The sequence below is a fragment of the Channa argus genome, chromosome 14 (assembly GCF_033026475.1).
Source record: "Channa argus isolate prfri chromosome 14, Channa argus male v1.0, whole genome shotgun sequence".
In the NCBI taxonomy this organism is placed as follows: domain Eukaryota; kingdom Metazoa; phylum Chordata; class Actinopteri; order Anabantiformes; family Channidae; genus Channa; species Channa argus.
The window spans coordinates 20,110,372-20,132,733 of record NC_090210.1 but is presented as its reverse complement, the minus strand read 5'-3'; the positions used below and the strand labels follow the sequence as shown (position 1 = coordinate 20,132,733).

The window sequence follows — 22,362 nt, the reverse complement described above, 5'->3', positions numbered from 1 at the left end:
AAACTACCGAATAGGATCAACACTATACTACAATGTCTTTTTTACATTTAAAATAACTAGTATTAGATGAAATATAAAGTCATAACTATAGTTTGTGCTGAATTTAACTGTACAATGTGAGTCAGTGCGGTGCAGGAGTGCCCCCATATTTTTTTTTTATAATTAAATGTTTATTGAATATTTGATTTTTATATTATTAAAATATTGATGGTCCCCTTATTCATTTTAAATAGGGTGGCCAAAAGTTTAGAACCACCTCTTCTTATGATGCACTGCAGTACGACTCCACTAAGCACTTTGACCTCGATAGTAAACAGGGAGCAGAATTATCATCTCTCTGACAGTTTCACCTTAAAAATTGAAAAATTATAACATTGCCAGAATGTATGGCACAGCTGCTGTATTAGATTGCATTAGTTTGTACAGGTGTAGCTATTAAAGGGCCGAGTGGGTGTATGTTTAACTAATAAAAGTGGTATGAGATGCCCTGTCAGTATAGATTTACAGTCGCTTCACCTTTACCAGCTGCATTAGTGATATATAGTGATATTTTCACATTAGTGCATCAATAAATAGAATCTTGTAGTGTGTATATCATTCTGCCTAATAAGTGTTTTCACATTTGGTCAATCTTACTACATTTGTGATGCAAAAAGAAATACAGACACAGAAATCGTTCTCGCTTTAAGTTCATGTAACCAGGTCCAGGTTGCATTTATTTAATTATTAACTACAGTTTAAACTATATAAATACTACATAACTGTATAAGTCTACAATTCCAACCAAGATTGTCATTGGTAATGCAAAACTACAGTATGTTGCACCGTCCACTGAGGATTTCTGGTGAGATCTAGAGAGAAAAAACATCATATAAGGTTGATTCTGCACATGAACCGGTCTTGCATTATTTTGTGTTTCAGCCTGGTTAAGGTTACCACGCACACAGGGACAAGACAAGCTGTCCGCCTCGCCTACTGCTCTGTCTTGATTGGTGTTTCTGAAACTGGAGAAATATTCGAAGTCACCAAGAATAACGATGAAACTTGGGAGTATGTGGTCAGCAGGTAAAAGGACATGGCACTTCATAATCTTTGTTGAGGTTTTTCGGGGGTCTCTCAGGGTGGTTTTGATAGATGATCCTTGTCCAGATGATGTAGATGAATATTAAGTCATTTAACAGAATGGACATCCAAAACTTTAGAAAAATGTCTAGATTGTTTTCTTATGGTGCTTATTTAAACATTTATTTGGTTAACTAGGCCAAGAAACTGATACATCTTTGTGATTTAAGGCAGTAATTTGACATACTTTTATCGATATGCTCATCTGGAACATTTACCTGATTATTTTTTTTGCAGTTGGAATCAAAGGGTGCAGGTTTTGGGCATGATCCACAATGACGAAAAAAGCATGTGGCTGGTGGGTGTGGAAGAAGAAGAAGTTTGCCTTGGGTTCATTGTGAGTTCTACCTAAGATCATGCTCAAGCGGGACATCTGCAGGTCCTTTAAACAACTTCCAGTAACCTTTTGGCCTGTCTAAATAGTTAAAATGAATGAACGTTGAGTATTGTGCACCAGAAACGTAACTGTTTTAAGCATATGTTAATTGATGTCTCTGTCCTTTCTTTCTTTAGTTCGCCATGGGTCCTAAAAACCCTTTACAGTCATCTTTCTGCTCAATGCACCTACAGAGCGACAATAAGGAGATGAATAGGAGCCTGATAACAGCTGTAACTGTGGACAAAGGTAGAAACTGCTGCTTCAATTATTGTTCTTACTTCAAGCTTAACCATTGTGATAAAAACTACGGCTGCCTAAGTACATGACAATATTTTTTACCTTTTTGTTTTGCTGTGATTACTTAGTATGTTGCATGTTCTTCCAGAGTTTGTGGTTTGTGGAGACATAAAGGGCAACATGTGGTTCAATCAGCCTCCAAATCTTTCATCATGGAGCAGCAGTAAACCTGTAAGAAATTCTTGTTTTAAAAAACACAGAATATGAATGTGTATATTTAACAACACTCCATACAAATAAAAATGGCGTTGGTAGATACAGTCTGTTCAAGAAAGATTCTATTTAGTACAGCATAGTTGTGTTCCAGATAAAATGTGACAAAGCACCTACACAGAAAAAAAACTAGCTCTAGAGAACAAACATTTTTGCCAAATACACATAGGCAGCATGAAAAATTATACCTTGAAATTCTATGCACCTTCAGTTTAGGGCTACACTTAATGAACATTGTCAATATTGATTCAGTCCATATCAAGTCAGAAAAAGCTAATTAAAGTAAAGGTTATTAATTAGTTTTTTAAGGCAGGGCTGTAGTGTATTGCAGTGTTAGTACCATTGACGATGATGATGATTTATCCCCAGGTTCACAGTGACAGGATCAGTGTGCTGAAACTCACTGACAGCACCATCATCTCAGCCTCCTACGACAGAACAGTGAAGCTGTGGGACAGAACCACCAAGAAACAGGTACGTAGTAGTAATATCACATCGGTGTGATGATCGATTTGTCAGTGGACCCAAGATACTAAACCAAATTCATCCCATTGAAATTGAATTTCAAAGCTTGATAAAACCTATTCCTCTGTCCTACTATCCCACAACTTAATGATCGTGAATTCAAGGTGCAAATAGTCCCCTATGAATGCCACTTTACTCCCGTTTGAGTAATGTTCAGCTGTTGTGGGATTTTACTGAGACTTTCTTTCTCTTCTTATTTTATTATTTTTTTAATTCACTACAAATGGACTTAGAGCTGAGAACCAAATACAGAAGTTTTTTTCAAAATAAAACAATCCTTTAAAAATAGAGGGATCTTTTAGAATTTACACCAAAAGTTCTGCTCTTTCTTTAAAAATGTATCTGTTACCTTCAAATCATGTTTAATCTTTTAAATTTTGAATCTGTCTGGGAGTGTTAATTTCTGCACTTCTTTTGTCGCTCTCTCTTCTTTCAGGTTGGTATGTTTGCATGTGCCAGTCCAGTACTGGTTTTGGAGGTGAATCCTGAAAAACCCAGTGAACTGGTTTGTGGCGATGAACAGGGAAAACTGTACTTTCTCACCTGGAAGGAATGATCCTGAAGATTCTGGAAACTACTTTTGAGATGTGGGAAAAACAATAACCAAAGATTATTATTAATGTTTTCTTCTTTGTTTTAATGATGGTGAATGCGCAGTAATGAAAAATACATTGAATAGAATTCTATAACACTGGTTTTTGCTCTACTATCATGCTTTCATGTAACCTAATTTAGATGTAGTAATACTAGCATATGTTTCAACTATAAAAATTATACGAATACCATTAGTTAAAGTTTGTGTGAGTGGAATTAATCAATGGGATTTAAATTGGTAGTTAAAAAGGAGTTGAATTAAAATTGGGACAATAAAAGTGGGAAATGGGTAAAAAAAAAAAAACATAATAATCTTCTCAATGACAATAAAAGTCAGTCAGCACTTTGTTGTTTGATTTCTTGTTTTCAAAAAAATGACAAAATTTTGATAGTTGTGCCCCTCTACACATTTGAAGGGCCTACACTTCCCTTGCTTTGTGTGTGCGTGGCTGCTTCCTCTCTCATCGCTGTGGACATAATGCGTTGTTGCCTGAGATGTCATATCACCAATATCCATTCCAGGAAATCTTGTTTATTCCTCATCTCAAAGAAGATAAAACTGGAAAAAATAACTCCTGCAACCAAGCAAGATTCTCACTATAAAATTTTATTATATTTCAGATATTTAATTAAAAGGATCTGAAAGAAAATGGCACAATTTCCAATATTTGTATATTAAGATGTTTTACAGACACAGTGCATGTTATTAAGAGACTTATATTCCAACAGTGTGAAAAAATACAATTCCATTAACTACATGAAAGGTAAAAGTATTGCATTTCTCTCAGTGGATCTGGCTGGAACACTGGGAATCACAAGCCCTCAGTTGTTGGGCACTGGGACTGGTGAGCTGGGGAGCAAGAAAATACAGGTGAGGCATCGCAATGCAGGTGACAGAGCCACTTGGGAGGGTGGTGATGGTGCAGGTGGCTGAATTTATGTGACTGATATGTCAGTGCTGTAGGCCTGTGTTGGGCAGGCCATTAAAACACTTTGGCTTCACCCACAAGGTTTCCATAGCAGTTTATCCTAACGAAGATGGAAACTGGTTCATTTCAATTTTCTTGTCTTGCTGCTGCAAAAATTAACAAAGGCACCAAACGTGTTCAAATGCTCAGCTGGGCAAAAAAAACCCAAAACGTATTTACTCCTGTGTTAATGTTTGTAAAAAAAAAAATTGTTTCCAGCTATTTCAGGAAAAAAGTGATGGATAGCATATACAGTATTTGTGTTTTGCAGTAGGCTTTGTGCTGACTGCACCAGGTGAGGAAGGTACGTCAGAGATTGACTAAGACACTGGTTTTTTATTTAACTACTGATGACTGACACCAGCCTATGATTTAATATCCTGTTATGTGTAAGCACCGGTATGTGTGATATTACGGTAAAATGCTCACAAACTACTGACCAATGAGAGCGATCTACTCTGAGCGGCCGCTGAATGAGGAAAAACATCGTAAAGCAGCAACAACGCTTCGCAAGCTGATGCCAGTGCTTTATGTCACAAGGTAACTTTGTACGTCACAGCGCACACTTGTCCAGACTCCGTGCTCTGCCTGCGGACTGTGCGGAGTCTTATTTGTGGCTTTGGGGCCGAGTTGTCTTCGTCTAATCTGGGTAGCTCCTAGCTAACGTACTGTAGTTGGGAACCTCTCATTGTGTTGTACGTGTAATGACAGTTTCTCAGTTCAGTCCAGTGGCTGACTCGACGTTGTGTCCTGACATTCTGAGAGTTAAACGCTGTAATTTGACGTCATACAGTCGAGGGTTTACATTTTTTGAACATTGTTAACTTGAAGAAAGTTCTGGTGGCACGCGACGACTTTATCCGTGGAACAGCTTGGAATTTCATCATTTTAATTTTATGTAGTGATTACTCACTAATTATATCTACATAATGTCACAAATAAGAGAAATATGGCCATTATAATTTCCCAACGCTCTAAAATATGTCTTCCCGTCCCGACCAATAGTCCAAAGTCCAAAAGATATTGGATTTACAATGATATAAAACCATCACAAGCCATGTAGCCTAATATTTATTGACCTGTAATTGGAAAACATTTGGCATTTTTTATTGTAAAATGACTACAATGACCTAATGTCAATTGTTTTGTTTTGTTTTAATAGTTGACAGTTAAGTGATTAATTGTCAATGTTCTAGTGTTAATTTAAGCATTTTGTCTAGTGCTTGGTGTCTGGTTTGCAGCCAGGACTTCATGGAGTTGTTGAAATGTTTTCATATTCCCATTTGTCCACTGTTTTGTGAAACTGAAAGGCTCGTCGTTCTGCTCCTGGACTTTGTTCCCATTTTATGGTTGTTCTTTTTAACCGAGCAACACACCCTTTACAATAGTACAATGCTTGTTCAAACAGTTGACATTAAGCTGCCGAACTGCTCATTTCCATAGTTAATGTCCTCAAAGATTTGGAAGGTGTTTAATTTTGAGACAAGGCTTAAATTTGTGAAGGTCTTTGAACATCTGATTGAAGCGTTTATCCACACAGTTTATTATTTGAATGCATTTGTTATTTTCCTGCTCCATCAGCATCATGAGGAAGGGGATGTTTTGACTGAAGAGAAGGATGAAGAGGTGGATTATGCTGGTTTGACTATGGAATTACCTGTTCTGGAACCTGCGTTGGCAAACCAAGAACTAGGACAAACTATGGACACCAGACAGGAGGAGTTTGCTGAGTTTGTTAAAGGAGAGAAAACAATTGAAGAGGAGCTGAAGGATAAAAAGGTAGGACTACTGCTCATTTCTCTGCATCAAAGTACCAAATTATATTTATTTGTGCTTATTTTGTGCTTATGTCAGTTTAGGTGACTATAGTCCGGAGCAGTGAACAAATACAACTTTGTCTTTCTGTCTGTTTGTCAGTATCTTCTGCTAAATGCAGTGTGTTGCTCCCTGGTCAATAAGAACACGGCTCCAGGCCAGGCGGACTGGGACTCAGCGAACAGTGTTTGGACCAGGATCACAAACCTGACAAAGGACATTTCTGTCTTTGACCCAGACTTTCTCCTCAAGGTGTGTATTCATGTCTATATGTGGATGCTGTCTGTACCTGGAGGCATTTTTATTTGTGTCCCAAATGGAACTCTCACTTTCTAGATACACAGTTTCACAAGGCAAATACAACTCTTAACTCTAGTTTCAGATGCTCCCCTGATGCTTTAAAGCTGATGGACGTGCATCTTCGTTTGTGCCTTTGCGAGGAAACGCTAGTTTTCTTTGTCTGAAAAATACATATTCTGCATATGCATTAGGCGGATTTTCCAATCACCATATGTACAAGGACTGAAAATAGTATTCATAAGAATGTAACAGAACCTGAAATTGTCTAATGACATCAACATCTATAGACATATGTATTCAAACATCAGTTATGTGATTATTCCACAGACTAAGTAATAAGAATAATATGGTTATCATTATTAATCATATCTAATCACTTAGTAGTCAAAATCCCATATAAGCAAGAAATTGCCAGGTATCGTAAACATTATTTTTATTTTATTTTATTTCTATTTTTTTTGTAAATTCTCATTTTACTTATTGTGTGACATTTAGAGTGGAGGGCAAAGTAAGAATTTCATTGTACAGGGAAACATGCGGTCTATCTGTGCATATGACAATAAACACTTTGAATCTTGAATCTTGAATCAAAACATGTATTAGGTCATGTGATCTAAAATGTTATATTAGGAACACATTTAAAAACATTACAAGCTCTAAATTGAGACAACGGTCAGGTTGGATATGATGAGCATTTTCACCATTCTGTGGCACTGTGGTTCCATCGTACATTTACCAATTTTACCAATAAAATAATATCTTTGTGAATTTCCTTCGGATTCTAACCAGACTTGGATCAAACATAGTAAAATCCATTCCAGAAATGAATTATTGAGTTTTCATGAAGTGTACTGTACAAAAACAATAATTAGTTTACATTTCGTTGTCTTTTCTGCTTATCCTGTGAGTTAAGGGTCGCCACAGCAGATCATTGGTCTGCAAGTTGATTTGGCACTGTTTTTTTTACGCCCTTCCTGATGGAACCCTCCCAATTTCAGAGACTTCGACATTTGGTCAGGAAGAGCGGGGTGCGAACCTCTGACCCTATGGTTGATAGGCGGCCACTCTATTAACCAAGCCACTGCTCCAACCAACAAATAAAGTTTTAAATAACCTATAACAACTCAAGAAACACTTTCCCCATATTTTCCCCTTCCTGCATCTAACAGAGCACTTGATACACTCTGGCCCAGTAGAAAGTATATAAGTTGATAAGGGCCTCAATCCAATCTGTTCGGAGGGCCAACACCCTCTGACTAGTAACGGTAACTCAAGAAAAAGAGAAATTAAATTAATACAGTAATACAAAATTATTCCAATGTGGATGCTACATAGACTAATTGTACATGTCAAACAAATAAACTTAATACTGGAATTAAATGTGATGCTTTCCTTTAATTATGCAAACTAAAACTTGATAGTGGAAAGAAAATAAGCTTAATGTAAAATTAAAGGTAAGTGAAAACATTACCGAACAAATTTAGGGTGTTTCCGAGGCTTTGGCCATCACAGCCTGTCGCAGGAGAAAAGAGTCTTTTTAATGAAAGAGAACTTTTTCCGAGATAAGAGGGTGTCCACTGCTTTTCCTTTGGTGAACAGGTTAAATGTCAGTTTGTTGCGGGAGTCTGTGTCTGCAGCCTTGTGTGTACGGTAAACTAGTGAAAACCAGCGTAGCAGACAAAAGTAAGGGATTAAGGCAATATCATTTTTATCGCTCGTATACTATACACTGTTCTCCCTTCTTATCCAGGTGGCAGTTTACGCACGACAGGAGTTGCACGTCTGTATCACAGCAAACTTCTTATTGGCTTTGGCTGCCAGTCAGCCCGCAACCAAGCCTCATGTCTGCAGATACTTTGGTGCAGTTGTGCAGCTGCCCTCTGATTGGCTGGAAGTAGCCAGAATCTATAGCACAGTAAGTCTAAGTGAGTTTCTGCTGTACGATGGGATCCGGATGTGTTTGTTTTGTCTGAATGCTATGACTGTCTGATTCCAGTGCTTTAGCAGCTCCCTGCCCATGTGTCTGAAGAAGGCAATGGCTGACAAGTTCAAACAGTTCAGCGAGTATCAACTGGCCAAATACAGTACCCCTAAACACTGCTGTAAACACCGAGGCAATAGGCGCAAAGGCAAGGTACAAAAGCATTCAGTTTGGTCTCCTTTATCTTTGGCTCATAAGAAACATGTTTCAAACTCTTACACTGCACATCCTTGTTGTTCACTGTTTTACTGATGGTGGACTCGTGAACACTGATATTAGTTAGTGCAACAGAGCCTTCAGTTTCTTAGACTTTATTGTTGGGTTCCTTGTGACCTATTAGACACATTGACTTTGTTGTGATCTTGTATTCTCCATTTGTAAAAAGATCTACCTGACAGTTGACTGGTGTCAGTCCACACTCTTGTTATCCTTTTGACTGATACACCTGACTCTAATTTAGCCTTCAATTTGACTAATAATTAGGGATATTTACATACTTTTGACACAGCCAGATATTTAAGGTTAGATCATTTACCACAATAAATAATAGGTGCAGTGACTGAATGAGTGTGAAATAGTAATATAATCTCATCAAGACACATTACATTAGAGAGAGATATAAACTATAGTGTTTTTATCCACAACATCATCTGTCAGTTTGACGTATCAGATTTAAAGTTAGTATTTACCCAGAAGATACACATCTAGCTGCACATCTACAGACAATTAAAATAGAATTCCAGAATTCACTATGAGTTTAAATGAAACTTTCAGAATATACTCGACTTTCTCTAAATTAACACTGAATGAATATGTGCCTTAAATTACTCTTATACTGTTGATCTCAACATTCTTTGTTCCATGCACATATATTTCCAGAAACCGGCTGTTCAGCAGCTGAAAAAGTGGGCAAACCTGGCCAGAGCCGATGTATCTTTTGTAAAAAAGTTTGTAAGTCAATATATATTTATAAGTTAAATATCTTTCTGTTGTGTCATAAAAGTGCATTGTAAGTTCTATAGTTTTAATGTAGTAGTGGTATTTTAGCTTGTTTTAGTTCTATCTATACCACATGTTTACACACATAAATTATAATATCGTAGTGCTGTTTTAGTCAATTTTAATTCATGTCTGTCCCTGCTGTGCCTGTTAGTAAACAGGCACAGCAGGGACAGCTTAAATAGTCGCTTATATATAGCGCTTTTTTATCCAAAGCGCTTTACAATTTAGCTTTCCATTCACCCATTCACACACACACACACCGATGGCGGTGCCATGCAAGGTGCTCACCTGACCCTGACCCACTGGCAGCAACTTGGGGTTCAGTGTCAACTTGGGGTTCAGTGTCTTGCCCTCGACTTGTAGCCAGGAGCGGGGATTGAACCACTGACCCTGTGGTCCATGGTCAACTGCCTTACCAACTGAGCTACAGCTCCGTTAGTCTAGTTTCTACGTTTCTGTTTTACCGAACTTAAATATTTAATATGTCTAAAACGTATTGAACACATTGGTATCATTGGTCCGTGTATGTTTGGACTGCAGATAGAAGGCAGCAAAGTGGTGGTGGACAAAATAGAGAGTGACTTCAGTATGAAGAAAATGATCGAGAGACTCCACATTAAAGAACCAACTGAACACACTATGGCCATTCTGGGAAAAAAGTAAGATACACAAATACCCACATATACTGTACATAAAGGCTGCTATGAATCACAGTTGCCAATAATCTCATTTGTCTCCTTTGACAGTAAAAAATTGTTTATAACACATTGTATTGTGTTTAACAGCAGTTAGTTTATGACATTTTTAATGTGTCTATTATTAGCGTTATTATCTGTTCATATGCTATCATATATCCTCTGATGCGTCATAGGATAAGTTACTCTTACAAATACATTACATTAATTACAGTATGTTAATAAACACTTGAATATACACATTAGAATGTAAATGGTTCTGCACTTATATAGCGCTTTTCTACCTATTGGCACTCAAAGCACTTTACACTGCTTCTCATTCACCCATTCGCACTTAATCAATCACACACACTCATACACCGATGGGGGACCAACACTCACCGGGAGAAACTAAGTTGGGTTCAGTGTCTTGCTGAAGGACACTTTGACATGTGACCGGAGGAGCCAACATGTTGTTGGCTCTTATTGGTGGACAACCGCTCTACCTTCCTGCGCCACGGTCGCCCGAAAGTACAAAGTATATCTTCCTATAGCAAAATTATATAATCTATTTACCAAATAATCCTATACATTTTATACTGATGTAATACACAAAATAGAAATAATTGCTGTCGAGTCTGCACAGGCTATATTAAACTTACTTTTTTCCTATCTATAGCTGACGTTTTAGGGATTCATTTCATTGATTCATTTCATTTCATTTCATTGATTCAGTCATTCATTACGGCTACATACGCATGACAGGAGTCGATTAAAATTCTGCACCGTCAGATAAAATCTTTTTGTGTTAATCTTAAAACAACAACCGTACCTAAGAACTGGACACTAAACTATTCTTAAGTGCCCTTCTGTGAGCACCCATATGAATACCATTGAATATCTATTAAAAGAGCAGAAACATGCTGTCTCGGGAAGGCATCTTTCAAACCTGAGACAAGGAGCAGTTTGCACAAGAAGAGTGGGCTAAACTACATATAAGCAGGTGCCGCAGTCTTACTGAGAGCTTCAGAATGTCTTGTATGCAGTGATTCCCTCTTAATATTGCTAAACAAAGTAGTATGTTAAAAGTCTCATAGTTTTTGCCATAAGTATTTGTTTTATTACTATGCAAAGGAAAGTCAGATTTTTTTTTTTAACACTGAATAATGTGGTAAATGCATTGAATTTGTTCTAGCTCCTAAAGCGCAATATCACTAATACAATGTTGATGTTAGCAGATGTTGGCAGATGTTAGACTAACAATAGTAATATCACCTTTTGTTACTCTGGAATGAACCGAGTTACCCAAAGACATGCTGCCTACCCAAACAGTGGATTTTATCACCCACTCCTAAGGTGCACACACAAACTGTCCCAGATATTATATAATGGTTGACAGACAGATGATTATATATAAAATGCAATGTGTGTCTGTCAGGTATCCTGCTGACCTGGAGGCCTTCACCCACAGTGGATTAAAGGGCGAGTGGGACAGGGAGAGAGCCGGGCAGAGAATGAAGCTCAAAGAGCCAGAGACATGGGAACGGCTGCTCAGTCGGGAGGGCAACAAGGCTGCCACCTGGGAGAAACTCATAGGTCTGATGAAAATCATTTTAAAAAGGATTTTCAATGTCAGGCTGTTCCCCCCCCAAAAAAGACATGTTTACTGCATCATTTACAACAAATTGTATCACCAGTTTCAAGTGCATAACTGTGACCAGTGAACAATTTATTTCATTACAAAAAGCTTGTCTTTTGTCACATGGGGCCTATCTCGATTAGAGAAGAAAGCAATAAATACATGTATCCAGTGCAAGGATGACTTTTATATTTACTCTGGTTTCCCTGTACAACACTCCTTGCAAGAGACAAGTGTAAAGATAGATTTCAATACACAAACACACATTGGACATTTCACCCCTACAAATAAATGCAAACATCCTTGATCTCATATATGGATAAAAAGTTTTTCTTTGGGTACAGACAATGAGTCTTTTTCACTCACGGACATGCTGAGTAACCTGAGGAACATGATCACTAAGGGCATCAGCGAGGCTCATCACAGGAAGGTCCTCAGCAGACTGACAAATGAGGTGAGATTCCTTATTTACTGAATACTAAAAATGAACATGAGGGTAAAATAAAAGGTGTTCAAATTTCTAATATATGTTTTGTCCCATTTAAAAAAAAAGGTAAGTAAGTATCATAATTATTTTTGTTTTTGTAATAAAACTTACAGCTGTGTTCACGAAAATTCTGTCTGGTTTATGTACTTACAGAAAGAAATTATTCAAAACCGACAGTTTCCTTTTAGATTCCTCGCTGCCTACAAAGTCATCATGGAGCTTCAAACCTTAGGTGAGAAGCAGTACATATGCTGTGCAAAATGTTTAGGCCTTATTAGTAAAGTGATAATGCCTTTGGAAATAGATTCTCTTTATTTATCAGTTAACTTATTACAAAGTGGCTTAAAAGCAGTTTTCAAAACAAGATTCTTGGATTTAAAGTTGGCTACAGTTCTGCTAATTCTGGCTGTATGTTTGGGATTTTTGTTGTGCTGTACATTGGATTCATGGCTGTTCAGATGACTACCTCATTCAGTACAAACAAAACACTATTGAACATGAAGTGTTTTTAAAACCTCTAACTATTAAACTCTTTGGCTATTAAACTCTTTGGCTAGACGGTCAATAATTAAGTTTGGAAGAAGTGTCAGTAAACTTCAAATGTAATGCTAAACAGCAACTAAAACCCTTTTCCATAAGACCTTGTAATTTTATTATGTTTGCCCCCTTAATCTACTACTCTCCTTTCGGCTTATCCCGAGAGTTCGGGGTCGCCACAGCGGATCATTGTCCGCATGTTGAGTTTTTACGCCGGATGCCCTTCCTGAGGCAACCCTCCCCAATTTCTACCGGGCTTGGACCGGCACAGCACAGCTGGGGATGGGAATGGACTTTTAGGGGTTCAGTGTCTTGCCCAGGGACACTTCGACATATAGCCAGGGCCAGGGATCGAACCACTCACCGTGTGTCACCCTAAGCAACTGCCTTTAATGACTGCACGGTTTCTATCCAGTGATAGTGTGACCACTCTGAATACTGTAGATACAAAGACTTTTACCTTTGGTATCTTGGTCAACACAAAAATAACAAATATTTATGTATAGACACAATAAGAATTTGTACTAATTGTAATGATAGGTAGAAAACAAAACTGCACTGTTTGCACTGAGTTATAGATGTTGGAATCATCCACATCAACTGTATAGTTTAATTTACTAATATATTAGCCAAACTATGTTATACAAATATGCCAAAGTATGTCAGTTTATCCTCTTTGTCCTTTAGCCTCTACAAAAACGCAAGTGCTTCCCACTGTTAAAGACATCCTAAAGGACATCGTGAAGAGGATTCCCAAGAGCAAACGCTTTAATCATGTGAAGTGGGAGACGACCAAAAAGAGGAGGTTGAGGATGACACTGGGAGTGCCACTTATCTGTCGAATGTATCGTCTGAAGAAGTCCCAGCTGCTAAAGGCCAAGTATGAGAATGTTAACTCTAAAAATGCAATGCAAAGCCATTTCTATTATCATACCTTTCAAAAAGAATACAATTTTTTTAAGTGTATAAATTAATGACACCTACTTTATACAGTACACCCCTGTATAATGTCATTAAAATGTTAAATGATTCAAAACTGTATTATTAAAATAACCATTCAGGTTAAATTCAGGGGCAGCAAAAAAAAAAAACAGTGGGGAGGTTGAAAAAACTGGAGGTTGAATGGAGACATTCTCTATTCAATCTAACATTCTCTTAGGATTTCAGATGTAGCATAGAACTCCGGCAGCTTGGGCAGGAATATGTTATGTAGTGTAATTCAAGTTTTCAAGCCTTCTGCTAGATGACAGGGCGAAGAAACTGCATTAGTATATATTAATGCAGCTGGTCAGGATCCTTTGTATTGTACAGCTGTCCTCTTTGATGAGTGTGCTCAATGTGAGATCCTTAGAGGTGTTCACCGAGTTGGAATCATGGAGGCTTTCTACCACCAGGCCATCAATATTCAGTGGGGAGTGCTCACTATAGGCCTTTCTGAAATCAACAGCCATGTCATTTATCTTTTGGACATTTAGGCAGAGATTGTCATCATTAGATCATTGTTCACGAACAACACAAAACTGCAAGGTGAAATTGGGCAGAAGAACATGGAAAGTATCCTGGTGAGTGTTTTGTGTTCAAGAGTAACTTAAGCCCATAGGGTGCAGCAGGACTACAACATGTTCGGGACAACCACAGCGACTACGTAGTGATGACGGTGAAAGTACTGAATGTTAAAGAGTAAAGAGCAGCTTAAAAGAGTCATCTGTGAACAACGGCACATCTCTTGACAGATTTATGCAAGATTGGTAACATTCATGCCCAGGAGGGTTAGATCTGCCTTTCAGTCTGTTTCAATGAGTTTTGATGTCTCAGTGCATCTTCCCAAATGGGAGAGGGATGAACAAACTATCCTGTGTGGGTTGAGTCCTGATGCTAATGCTGCTAGTTTTTCACTATAGTTGGTCAGTGAATGACTGCACGTCCTTTGCTATGTTGTTTCTACTGCCAGGGACAAGTTTAAGGACTGCAAACCAATGATGGGGGAAAGAAAATAATTTATAGCTCAGGGAACAGTGGTCAGAAAAAATTAAAAAACATCTGCATGAAAAACACGAAGGTATTTACATTGTAATATAATCAAATTGTTTCTATGTCTGCACGACCAGTCAGCGGCTGTACACTGTTGACCTACTGGACCATTACCGTAAAGCTCTGGAGACGGCTGTTCAAATCTCCTGTCATTACAATGTCCCACCACTTCCTGGAAGAACCGTTATCCTACTCTACTCTGAAATGGAGATCTTTGCGAAAAATCCAGACTTTTGCCTTCCACCGGACCCTGAGCACACTAACAAGGAGACTGAAGAAAAACAACTGAATCGGAGAAGCAGTAGGAAGAAAGAGAATGATGATGACAAGCTTGCTCCTTCTGTAAGAATCTGTATTCTTCTTCCTTTCGTTATCAATAACACAAAGAGAAGATTAGTACTGTATTGCTATTAATCAGTTCCAAGAACAATCAACGGAGTTTACGTCAATCCCCATTTTTATTTCCTGTCAGATGATAGAAGTGGCCGTTTTGCTTTCTCTGATGATTGCCAGTAGTGCAGAGGATTGTGAGATTTATTTAAATGTTTGGAAGCACGCTGAAGAAGTCAAGCTGAAATCTGACATGCTTTTGGAAAATGTCAGAGGAGTCATGAAGCAAATAAAGGTAGAGATTTTTTTTTCTGTACCGTCCTGTGTAATTTGTAATGATATTAAAAAAAAAATGTTTTTATCATACTAACAATAATTTTAATTTTCATGTATATTGACCAAATGTAGGTGGATTATTTTAACATTGAAGAAAGGAACTTTCTGCATTTGTAGAAATGTTTAGAAGGAAGTTTGTGCTCATTAACTTTTTAATAATAAATGGTTCTCTTTCACAGGATTATATACATAAGTCAAATGAAGATAAAGGGAGTTATTGTATATCTAACATACTGACCAAGGAAAACAAGGTTAGTTCATTTTTATATAATGGTTATTATGGTTAGAAGCTCGACTTTCAGGTATTTTCAGGTATCGGTGAAACCAGTGAGAACCAATGCTGTAGGTGAATGTACAGATTGATTCTTTGTGACTGTTGAGGTCGTATACTTTCCAATCTCAGGTGGACAACATCATCGTGCTGAGTGACTACAATATTGGTTCAGACGTTGAGTTCGCCCTCAGTACCTACATGAAAGAAATAAACAACAGATCCCTCGTGATGCAACTCTACTTGTCAGACTGCCGGTAATGTCATTTGTCTGGAATACCGTATGTGTTTCTCACCTGAATATCACACCGTACTCAGACGCTAATGTTGATATCTTCTACTGTCTAAATAAACTTTAATTAATTAATTTTTTGTGGTTGTTAAGTAAGACATGTTTATAAGGCACACACAAAATGTACTAACATGAAGCCTTTGTTGCATTGACCTGTTGCAGCACATCAGAATACACTGCTGACAGGAACTATGTGGTGCTTACACCCTTCAGTGAACAAATGCTGAGGTAAAATGTCTGACTTATCCTTCATGCATTGTTTGGATCTCCACTAGCTTTCACAAAGTGGCAACTAACCTAAACCAACCTAAAACAACAGAGGGGGAAAAAAAGCAAACTTAAACCTTTATAAGTAGAAAGCAGAATAAGAGCAAAAACGACGAGGGTAGTGTCATTGTCTGTTTCCAGTCTTTAGGTTCAGCTATACTAACATATATTTTAATAAAGTGAGAATGGTATCTGCATACTGATATCACGGTCACAGAAATCGATTAGCCTATCTTTGACTAAAAGTCTAACTACTTGTTAAATTGTCTGACCAGGTTTGTGGCAGAACGGGGATCTTCCAGGCTACTGGACCATGTAGAGAGTTTGGACAAAGTGTACAACATCTCACCGCCTGAGGGAGCTAAAGGCCCTCACATGACCAAAAACGAGGTCCCAATACCAGACAGCTCAAAGTTAAGGTAATTTTACCTAAACTCCTGAAAAGTCATCAGATTATTGCAGCACTTAATCATAAACCCTGGGAAGCAAAGTTCCATATTGATCCTGATGTACAGATACACCTCTCCACCGCTTATTTATAATTGGTTTACTGTCTAAGACATTTTGCAGCCTTTTTCTCAGTAACATCAATTCTTTCCTCTGTCTCCAGGTGGCGAAGTGTGCGAGTGTTCCTCTCCTCCTCCTTCAGAGACATGCACGCAGAACGTGACTTGTTGTTGCGGAGCGTCTTCCCAGAGCTTCGCCGTCGCGCTGCACCTCACTGCCTCTACCTCCAGGAGGTGGAATGGTGCTGGGGTGTGACAGAGGAGGAGTTGGGCCGAGCCACCGAGCTGTGCCTGTCAGAGGTTTGCCGTAGCCAAATGATGGTAGCAATCCTGGGGGAGAGGTATGGACTGGTGCCCCCCACACCAGTTCTACCTGACCTGCCACAGTACAGCTGGGTAAGAATTGATGTTTCAAAAAAAATTATAGAAGAATTAACAAGTACAGTTTTAAATGAGATATTTAAATATACATGTTGTGTCAAACGTCTGACCTGTTGGCTTTAGTTGCTCAAAAGTGTAAAAGGCATCGGATGTTACATATACAATACGTCAGTTCAAAATAAGAGATAAAAGTACATTCATTATGCAAAATTACAAGTAGGAAAATAACTTTTATTTCTATTGAATAAACTTTTTTCTTTGTGTGCAGCTGCCATCAGCTTCTCCTGGTCTGTCGATCCAAGAGATGGAGATACGTCAGTTTCAGGCTCTTTTCCCCGACACAGTAAACCAGCGAATGTTCTGCTACTTCAGAGATCCAAACATCAGCAAGTATGTTTTTGGGGCTATATTCACACATAACATTTTATATTAGGTCCTGCGTTCATATTTTATGTTTGAATTAGTAGTTTTATTATAAACTACAATGAATAATACTCACAGGATAAAGATATTTTTGTAAAGTATTTGTTGTCTTCATTGCTGTTGACCTCATTGCTGCAGTGCTTAACTAAACCATTTAGGAATTTTACATTTCAGTTTTATTGTTTTTTTTTTTTGTTTTTTTTTTCTCAGATCAGTTCCAGGGGCTTGGAAATCAGACTTTATCCCTGAATCAACGGAGGCTGAGTCAAAAATGGCCTCTCTGAAAAGTAGGATGCGTGCCAGTGATGTTAAAGTGACTGAGAAGTGAGTCACATCAGTCATAATAACAGTAAATAAGTAAAAAGCGTTAAAATCATCCACTGTGTGTTTGTTTAGATTTTCAGTCGTCCGGGTCATGGTTATCCTATGCTGCTGTTTAGTGGTTTATCCATTTCACGATTGATGTGTTAAAAGAAAAGTTGGAAATCCCAAAAACTGGAACATCAGGTGCAATTGAACAGCACCTTTGGGATAAGGAAATTCACTAATTTTAGGTTGCAAAAATAAAAACTATTTCTTTGCCTTGTTAAAAATGAGAATTTAAAAGTAAAATATGACTTAAATTGCCTTACTTGAATCTGTGTGCTTGTTTTGTTTTTGACCTAGTTACCCATGTAAGTGGGGAGGTGTTGTCGATGGGAAACTATATCTGAAAAACCTGGAGGACTTTGGCAAGGCTGTGTTGGAAGATCTTTGGGCGGCTGTTGTGAAGCTGTTTGTGGAAGTTAGTTTCTTATAGGATCCACTTCATTTCCTTTCTAATCTCTTCATTAACCTGACTCAGGGTAGTGACTTTTAAAGTCTGTTCAAATAAACCACTGAAAATTATTCCTAGAGTATCCTCTGTCAGTTCACGCTTGTTTAGAATAATAATACTGGACTTTATTCTCCAGGATGATGATGCTGAGGCTTCATTAGATCTCACTGAACAGGAGGTTCACCAGAGGGCGCTGCAGAAACAGTTCTGTGGCCGGGCCAATCTCCTGTCTGGAGCCATAGAGATAGTGGAGCAGCTCCAGGCCAAACGAGGGATGATGGTGGTGGAGGGAGAACCTGGAGAGGGCAAAACTGTCTTCATGGTAATTTATACTAGTAAAATCCATCGGCCTTTCTACATGTAGAGAATATTGTAATTATTTCTTTTGAAACTGGTGGATTGTGATTTGACATGCAACGATAAGTTTTGCACTGTTGCATATCAGGCTGGATCTAAGGATTGTTTTCATTATCTAATGATGAGCCAATTAGTTTCTGGATATATAGCTTTGATTGTGTAGTTTATAAAATACCAACAAATAAAAAGGAACATTGCTTGTTATTATAAGGAACATCTAAGATTACTTTTTAAAATGCCAAATTTATTAAATTAGTATTGACAATAAACATTGGCAAATCCACACACTGAGTCATTTTTTTCAAATGATTGAATCCTTCGTAAATTGTAAAAAATAGTTGCAGATTTGTTTTTTTGTGTTTTTACCAGGGGTGTAAAACCTCCTGAACTCTTCATTATGTATGTAGATGGTCTACTTGTGCAACCACTGGTGTTTTGACTTCAAAATACATGTGACATGATAAAAAAACCTTTGGATAAGTAAAAATGCTATTATAGCCACATTTATCTCTCTTCACACAGGCTGCTTTAGCAGATGCTCTCAGGTCGGGAGACAACTCGAGGAAAAGCCTTGTCTGTGATGTCATCTCATACTCTACGGTTGCCAGCCAATCAGCTCGTTCTGTAGAAAACCTCCTTCGCTACCTTGTTCAGTGGTTCAGGAAGATAAAAGATACTGAGAAGGAATCATCTCCTCCCCACTTCTACCAGTGACTAGATTTTTAATTGGCTTTCAGATAGTTAAGATTTGCTGGTAGGTACTATTGTCCTTGAACTAACAACGCATTTTTATTTTCTCAGGCATTTGCTTTCAGAATTTCATTCCATGTTAAATGACACGAAGAAGAACAAACCTCGTGTGTTGCTAATTGATGGAGTGGATCTTGTTCAAGATCGTCATGGTCAACTCACCTCTGACTGGCTCCCAAAGCAGCTTCCACAGGTTGGTCACGTGGATAGAAAACTTAGGAAAAAGCACAATGTACTTCCTCAAACTGCCAAAACATTGATTTCTATTAGATTCACATGGACAGGACTGACTTCTGTCACAGTCTACCTGACATTAAGAATTTTTTTAATATTCCTGCTGGAAGGTGTTTTACATGGCTGGTCTCAGACAAAAGCTCTGATATTTCAGAGTTGACTAACATAATATGGTTTGGATGCAGAACAGAAAATTGGCTCTATTTCTAAAACTCCAGAATGCGGTCCTGATGGATGTGACAATTAGTGAGGCCAGTTTGCTCCTGGGAAAGTAAAAGCTTTAAAAAATTGTTTTTATACCCTTGCCCCCATAATAATCGTGGCTTTTTTAAAACTCAAACAGCCCATCGACATGTATACACATTAATTGCTTTGTTTAAAGTTACCTTTGTCCACTTCTTTCTTGCCGTAAAACATTAATGCTTCTTTTTCTTTTTTTCTTCAGGGTGTGTGTTTGGTAGTCAGCGTCACGTCTAAAGCAGCTCTATTACAAACCTTGGCCAAGAAGAAAGGCACTGTCATATTTACCATGGGACAGCTCACTGTGCTGGACCGGAAGGAGATAGTTCAAAACGGACTGAACATCTTTGGCAAGAAACCAAGGGACTCTGCATTCAACGACCAGGTTCTTCTTATATGTTTTGCAGTGTGTAAATCAGGGTTCTCATTTCTTTTCTGCGCTTCTGCTAGTTGATCGATCGGTTGGTCCAAATCTAGTTGTGGGAATAATGCAATCACTCATGTTCTCACACTTTATATTTTATTCCTGAAACAATGCTGTGTTTGTCCAGCTCCAGACCCTGATAATGAAGAATGGAGCAGTGAGTCCTCTCTACCTTCACATCGCCTGTGAAGATCTGAGAAATTTGGATTCACTTGATAAGGTCAGTAGTGACTTTTCTTTTTTTACCCACTTTCACTTAGATATTAATGGTTGTATTTCTACTGCTGGTTGTGGTTATACGTAAATACAATTTTCCTACAATAAAATAACTCCAGTAAGGAAGAAATAAACAGTGTTAAAAATAATGTACTTTTTTGACAGTTTGGTTAATATTCAGGATGTTGTATGCAATAATTTTATAATAACGTTTCTTTCTCCTGGTTTGTGAGCATTGCCTTTCTCATATCCTGCCTGTGTCTTCGTGTCTCAGTTGAAGGAGACCCTTCAGAGTTTGCCTCAGTCTCTGAGCCAGTTGGTGCAGCACAGCCTGGACCGACTCTGCTCACAGTACAGGGACATGCCGGGACTCCGCTGGGCCCTGGCAGTGCTCACTGTCAGCACCACTGGTAAGATTAATCAAATATGAGGCACCATGTTATGTTGTAGCAGACTAGGTGTAGAGTACCTAGAGGGATACTAAGCCCAGTTTCTAGGTTTTACTGACTGTTGCCCAATATTGTGATGGACTGGAATGAAGACTTTCTATATTAGACAACCAAAAATAGTTGCAAGTTTTATTTGTCTAAAAATTACTCACTCATGCAGACACTTTACTTTATCAAACTGTTTGGTACTCCACAATGTTTTAAACTCTTCTTTGCTGTCTTTTCATCGATGATAAGCTTGACATGATCAAAGTGCTGACTTGACTGTAGTTGCCTGAACATTTTACCCTCTCGATTTCCAGGCCTGAGGGAAAGACACTTGTACTCTGTACTGAACACATGCAATGACCTGTCCTCACGGGAGGGACAAATCTCATGGCAGGAAGTGCTGCACTTGTCCAGGAATCCTGAAGGACGTATTCCCATGGCAACATTCATCCATATAGTTCAGAGCTTACAAAGGTATGTATGAATCCCATGGATATAAATTCAACAGGGATGTTGGGAAGAATCCTACAGTTAAATTAAAGTAATCTTGAAATGTAATTTAATCTTGTCAAAGTAACAGTGTGCAGCTACAGCCAGTCTTTATATCATATACAGTAGTGATATTTCCTTTTTATTTTATTTTATCGCTTTCAATGTTTCAATAAAATTATTGCCTTTTCCATTTCCATTTTTTTTTTCTTTGTGGTTTGTGTTTCTCATCACATTCAACAAACCACAGAAGCTGGTTGTATTTGAGTGGTAAGTTACATAAAGGGATCCATGTGGACAATAAACAAGCGTAAATTCTTTCCTTGCAGTCTGGTTGGTTCATCTCATTGCCACAGCAGTGATAACCTGCTGGCTCTAACCAATCCAGAGGTAAAACAAGCATTTGAGGACTTTCTCCTCCCAGCAGAAAGTGACAGAACGAGAGCTCACCTCATACTGGCAGGTAAAGTACAGATTAATTGTCTCCTACACAGTCCATTTGGCCCCCTCCATTTTTTAAAAATGTTCTTTCTTAATTAGTATTAGAAAAATTAGACTGTATAATACAGGGCATTGTGAAGAAGTGATGAAAACACAGATGCAGACAAAAAGACTACAATGCCTCACAGATAATTTGTTTATCATTTTTTTACTCATTCTAATCTATTAAGGTAACTCATAGCTGATTGTAGCTGAGAACTTGTGGGAATACAATTGATACTTTGCCCGATGTCTTGTCTAAATAGTTTTATAAACTATTAATCAATCCATGTTTTAAGGCAGTGAGGGCAAGTTGTAAAACAAATATCAATTTCTTTTTCACAAAGATCTCATTCCGCCCTTGAGTAGTCTGTTGTTCTATATCCAATTTGTCCTACCTCAGCTTATCTGTGGGTGCTGGCTGACCCCCAAGGAACAGATACCTTCCTTCACTGTGAGGCCAACTCTGTTATGCACCTGCCATCCAGCCTGGTGAGTCAGTCACTCATCACAGTAGTGCTTTAAAACCAGTTAAGAAGTTAAATTAT

General features: G+C 38.1%; 2 protein-coding genes across 6 annotated transcripts in view; both read left to right on the top strand.

The window, feature by feature from the left end:
• Positions 1-3,473, top strand: part of LOC137098239 (telomerase protein component 1-like) — a 40,479-nt gene extending 37,006 nt beyond the window's left edge. For all 5 annotated transcript variants that reach the window (XM_067474268.1, XM_067474271.1, XM_067474267.1 and 2 more), the window contains 6 exons: positions 922-1,065; positions 1,360-1,459; positions 1,636-1,747; positions 1,887-1,969; positions 2,381-2,485; positions 2,973-3,473. In XM_067474268.1, coding sequence (XP_067330369.1) covers positions 922-1,065; positions 1,360-1,459; positions 1,636-1,747; positions 1,887-1,969; positions 2,381-2,485; positions 2,973-3,092 — 664 coding nt within the window. In that variant the 3' untranslated portion in view covers positions 3,093-3,473. The remainder of the gene's footprint in view (positions 1-921; positions 1,066-1,359; positions 1,460-1,635; positions 1,748-1,886; positions 1,970-2,380; positions 2,486-2,972) is intronic.
• A 1,917-nt stretch (positions 3,474-5,390) lies between these two features.
• Positions 5,391-22,362, top strand: part of LOC137098237 (telomerase protein component 1-like) — a 31,305-nt gene continuing 14,333 nt past the window's right edge. The window contains exons 1-29 of the mRNA XM_067474265.1: positions 5,391-5,877; positions 6,016-6,165; positions 7,964-8,128; positions 8,210-8,347; positions 9,074-9,145; positions 9,737-9,855; positions 11,309-11,466; positions 11,854-11,963; positions 12,150-12,228; positions 13,221-13,413; positions 14,642-14,906; positions 15,037-15,189; positions 15,410-15,481; positions 15,634-15,758; positions 15,956-16,021; positions 16,336-16,479; positions 16,671-16,962; positions 17,216-17,337; positions 17,581-17,694; positions 18,037-18,154; positions 18,324-18,509; positions 19,067-19,254; positions 19,346-19,487; positions 19,974-20,153; positions 20,320-20,412; positions 20,683-20,818; positions 21,160-21,319; positions 21,664-21,797; positions 22,218-22,306. Of these exons, the coding sequence (XP_067330366.1) occupies positions 5,545-5,877; positions 6,016-6,165; positions 7,964-8,128; positions 8,210-8,347; positions 9,074-9,145; positions 9,737-9,855; positions 11,309-11,466; positions 11,854-11,963; positions 12,150-12,228; positions 13,221-13,413; positions 14,642-14,906; positions 15,037-15,189; positions 15,410-15,481; positions 15,634-15,758; positions 15,956-16,021; positions 16,336-16,479; positions 16,671-16,962; positions 17,216-17,337; positions 17,581-17,694; positions 18,037-18,154; positions 18,324-18,509; positions 19,067-19,254; positions 19,346-19,487; positions 19,974-20,153; positions 20,320-20,412; positions 20,683-20,818; positions 21,160-21,319; positions 21,664-21,797; positions 22,218-22,306 (4,296 nt within the window). The 5' untranslated portion in view covers positions 5,391-5,544. The remainder of the gene's footprint in view (positions 5,878-6,015; positions 6,166-7,963; positions 8,129-8,209; positions 8,348-9,073; positions 9,146-9,736; positions 9,856-11,308; positions 11,467-11,853; positions 11,964-12,149; positions 12,229-13,220; positions 13,414-14,641; positions 14,907-15,036; positions 15,190-15,409; positions 15,482-15,633; positions 15,759-15,955; positions 16,022-16,335; positions 16,480-16,670; positions 16,963-17,215; positions 17,338-17,580; positions 17,695-18,036; positions 18,155-18,323; positions 18,510-19,066; positions 19,255-19,345; positions 19,488-19,973; positions 20,154-20,319; positions 20,413-20,682; positions 20,819-21,159; positions 21,320-21,663; positions 21,798-22,217; positions 22,307-22,362) is intronic.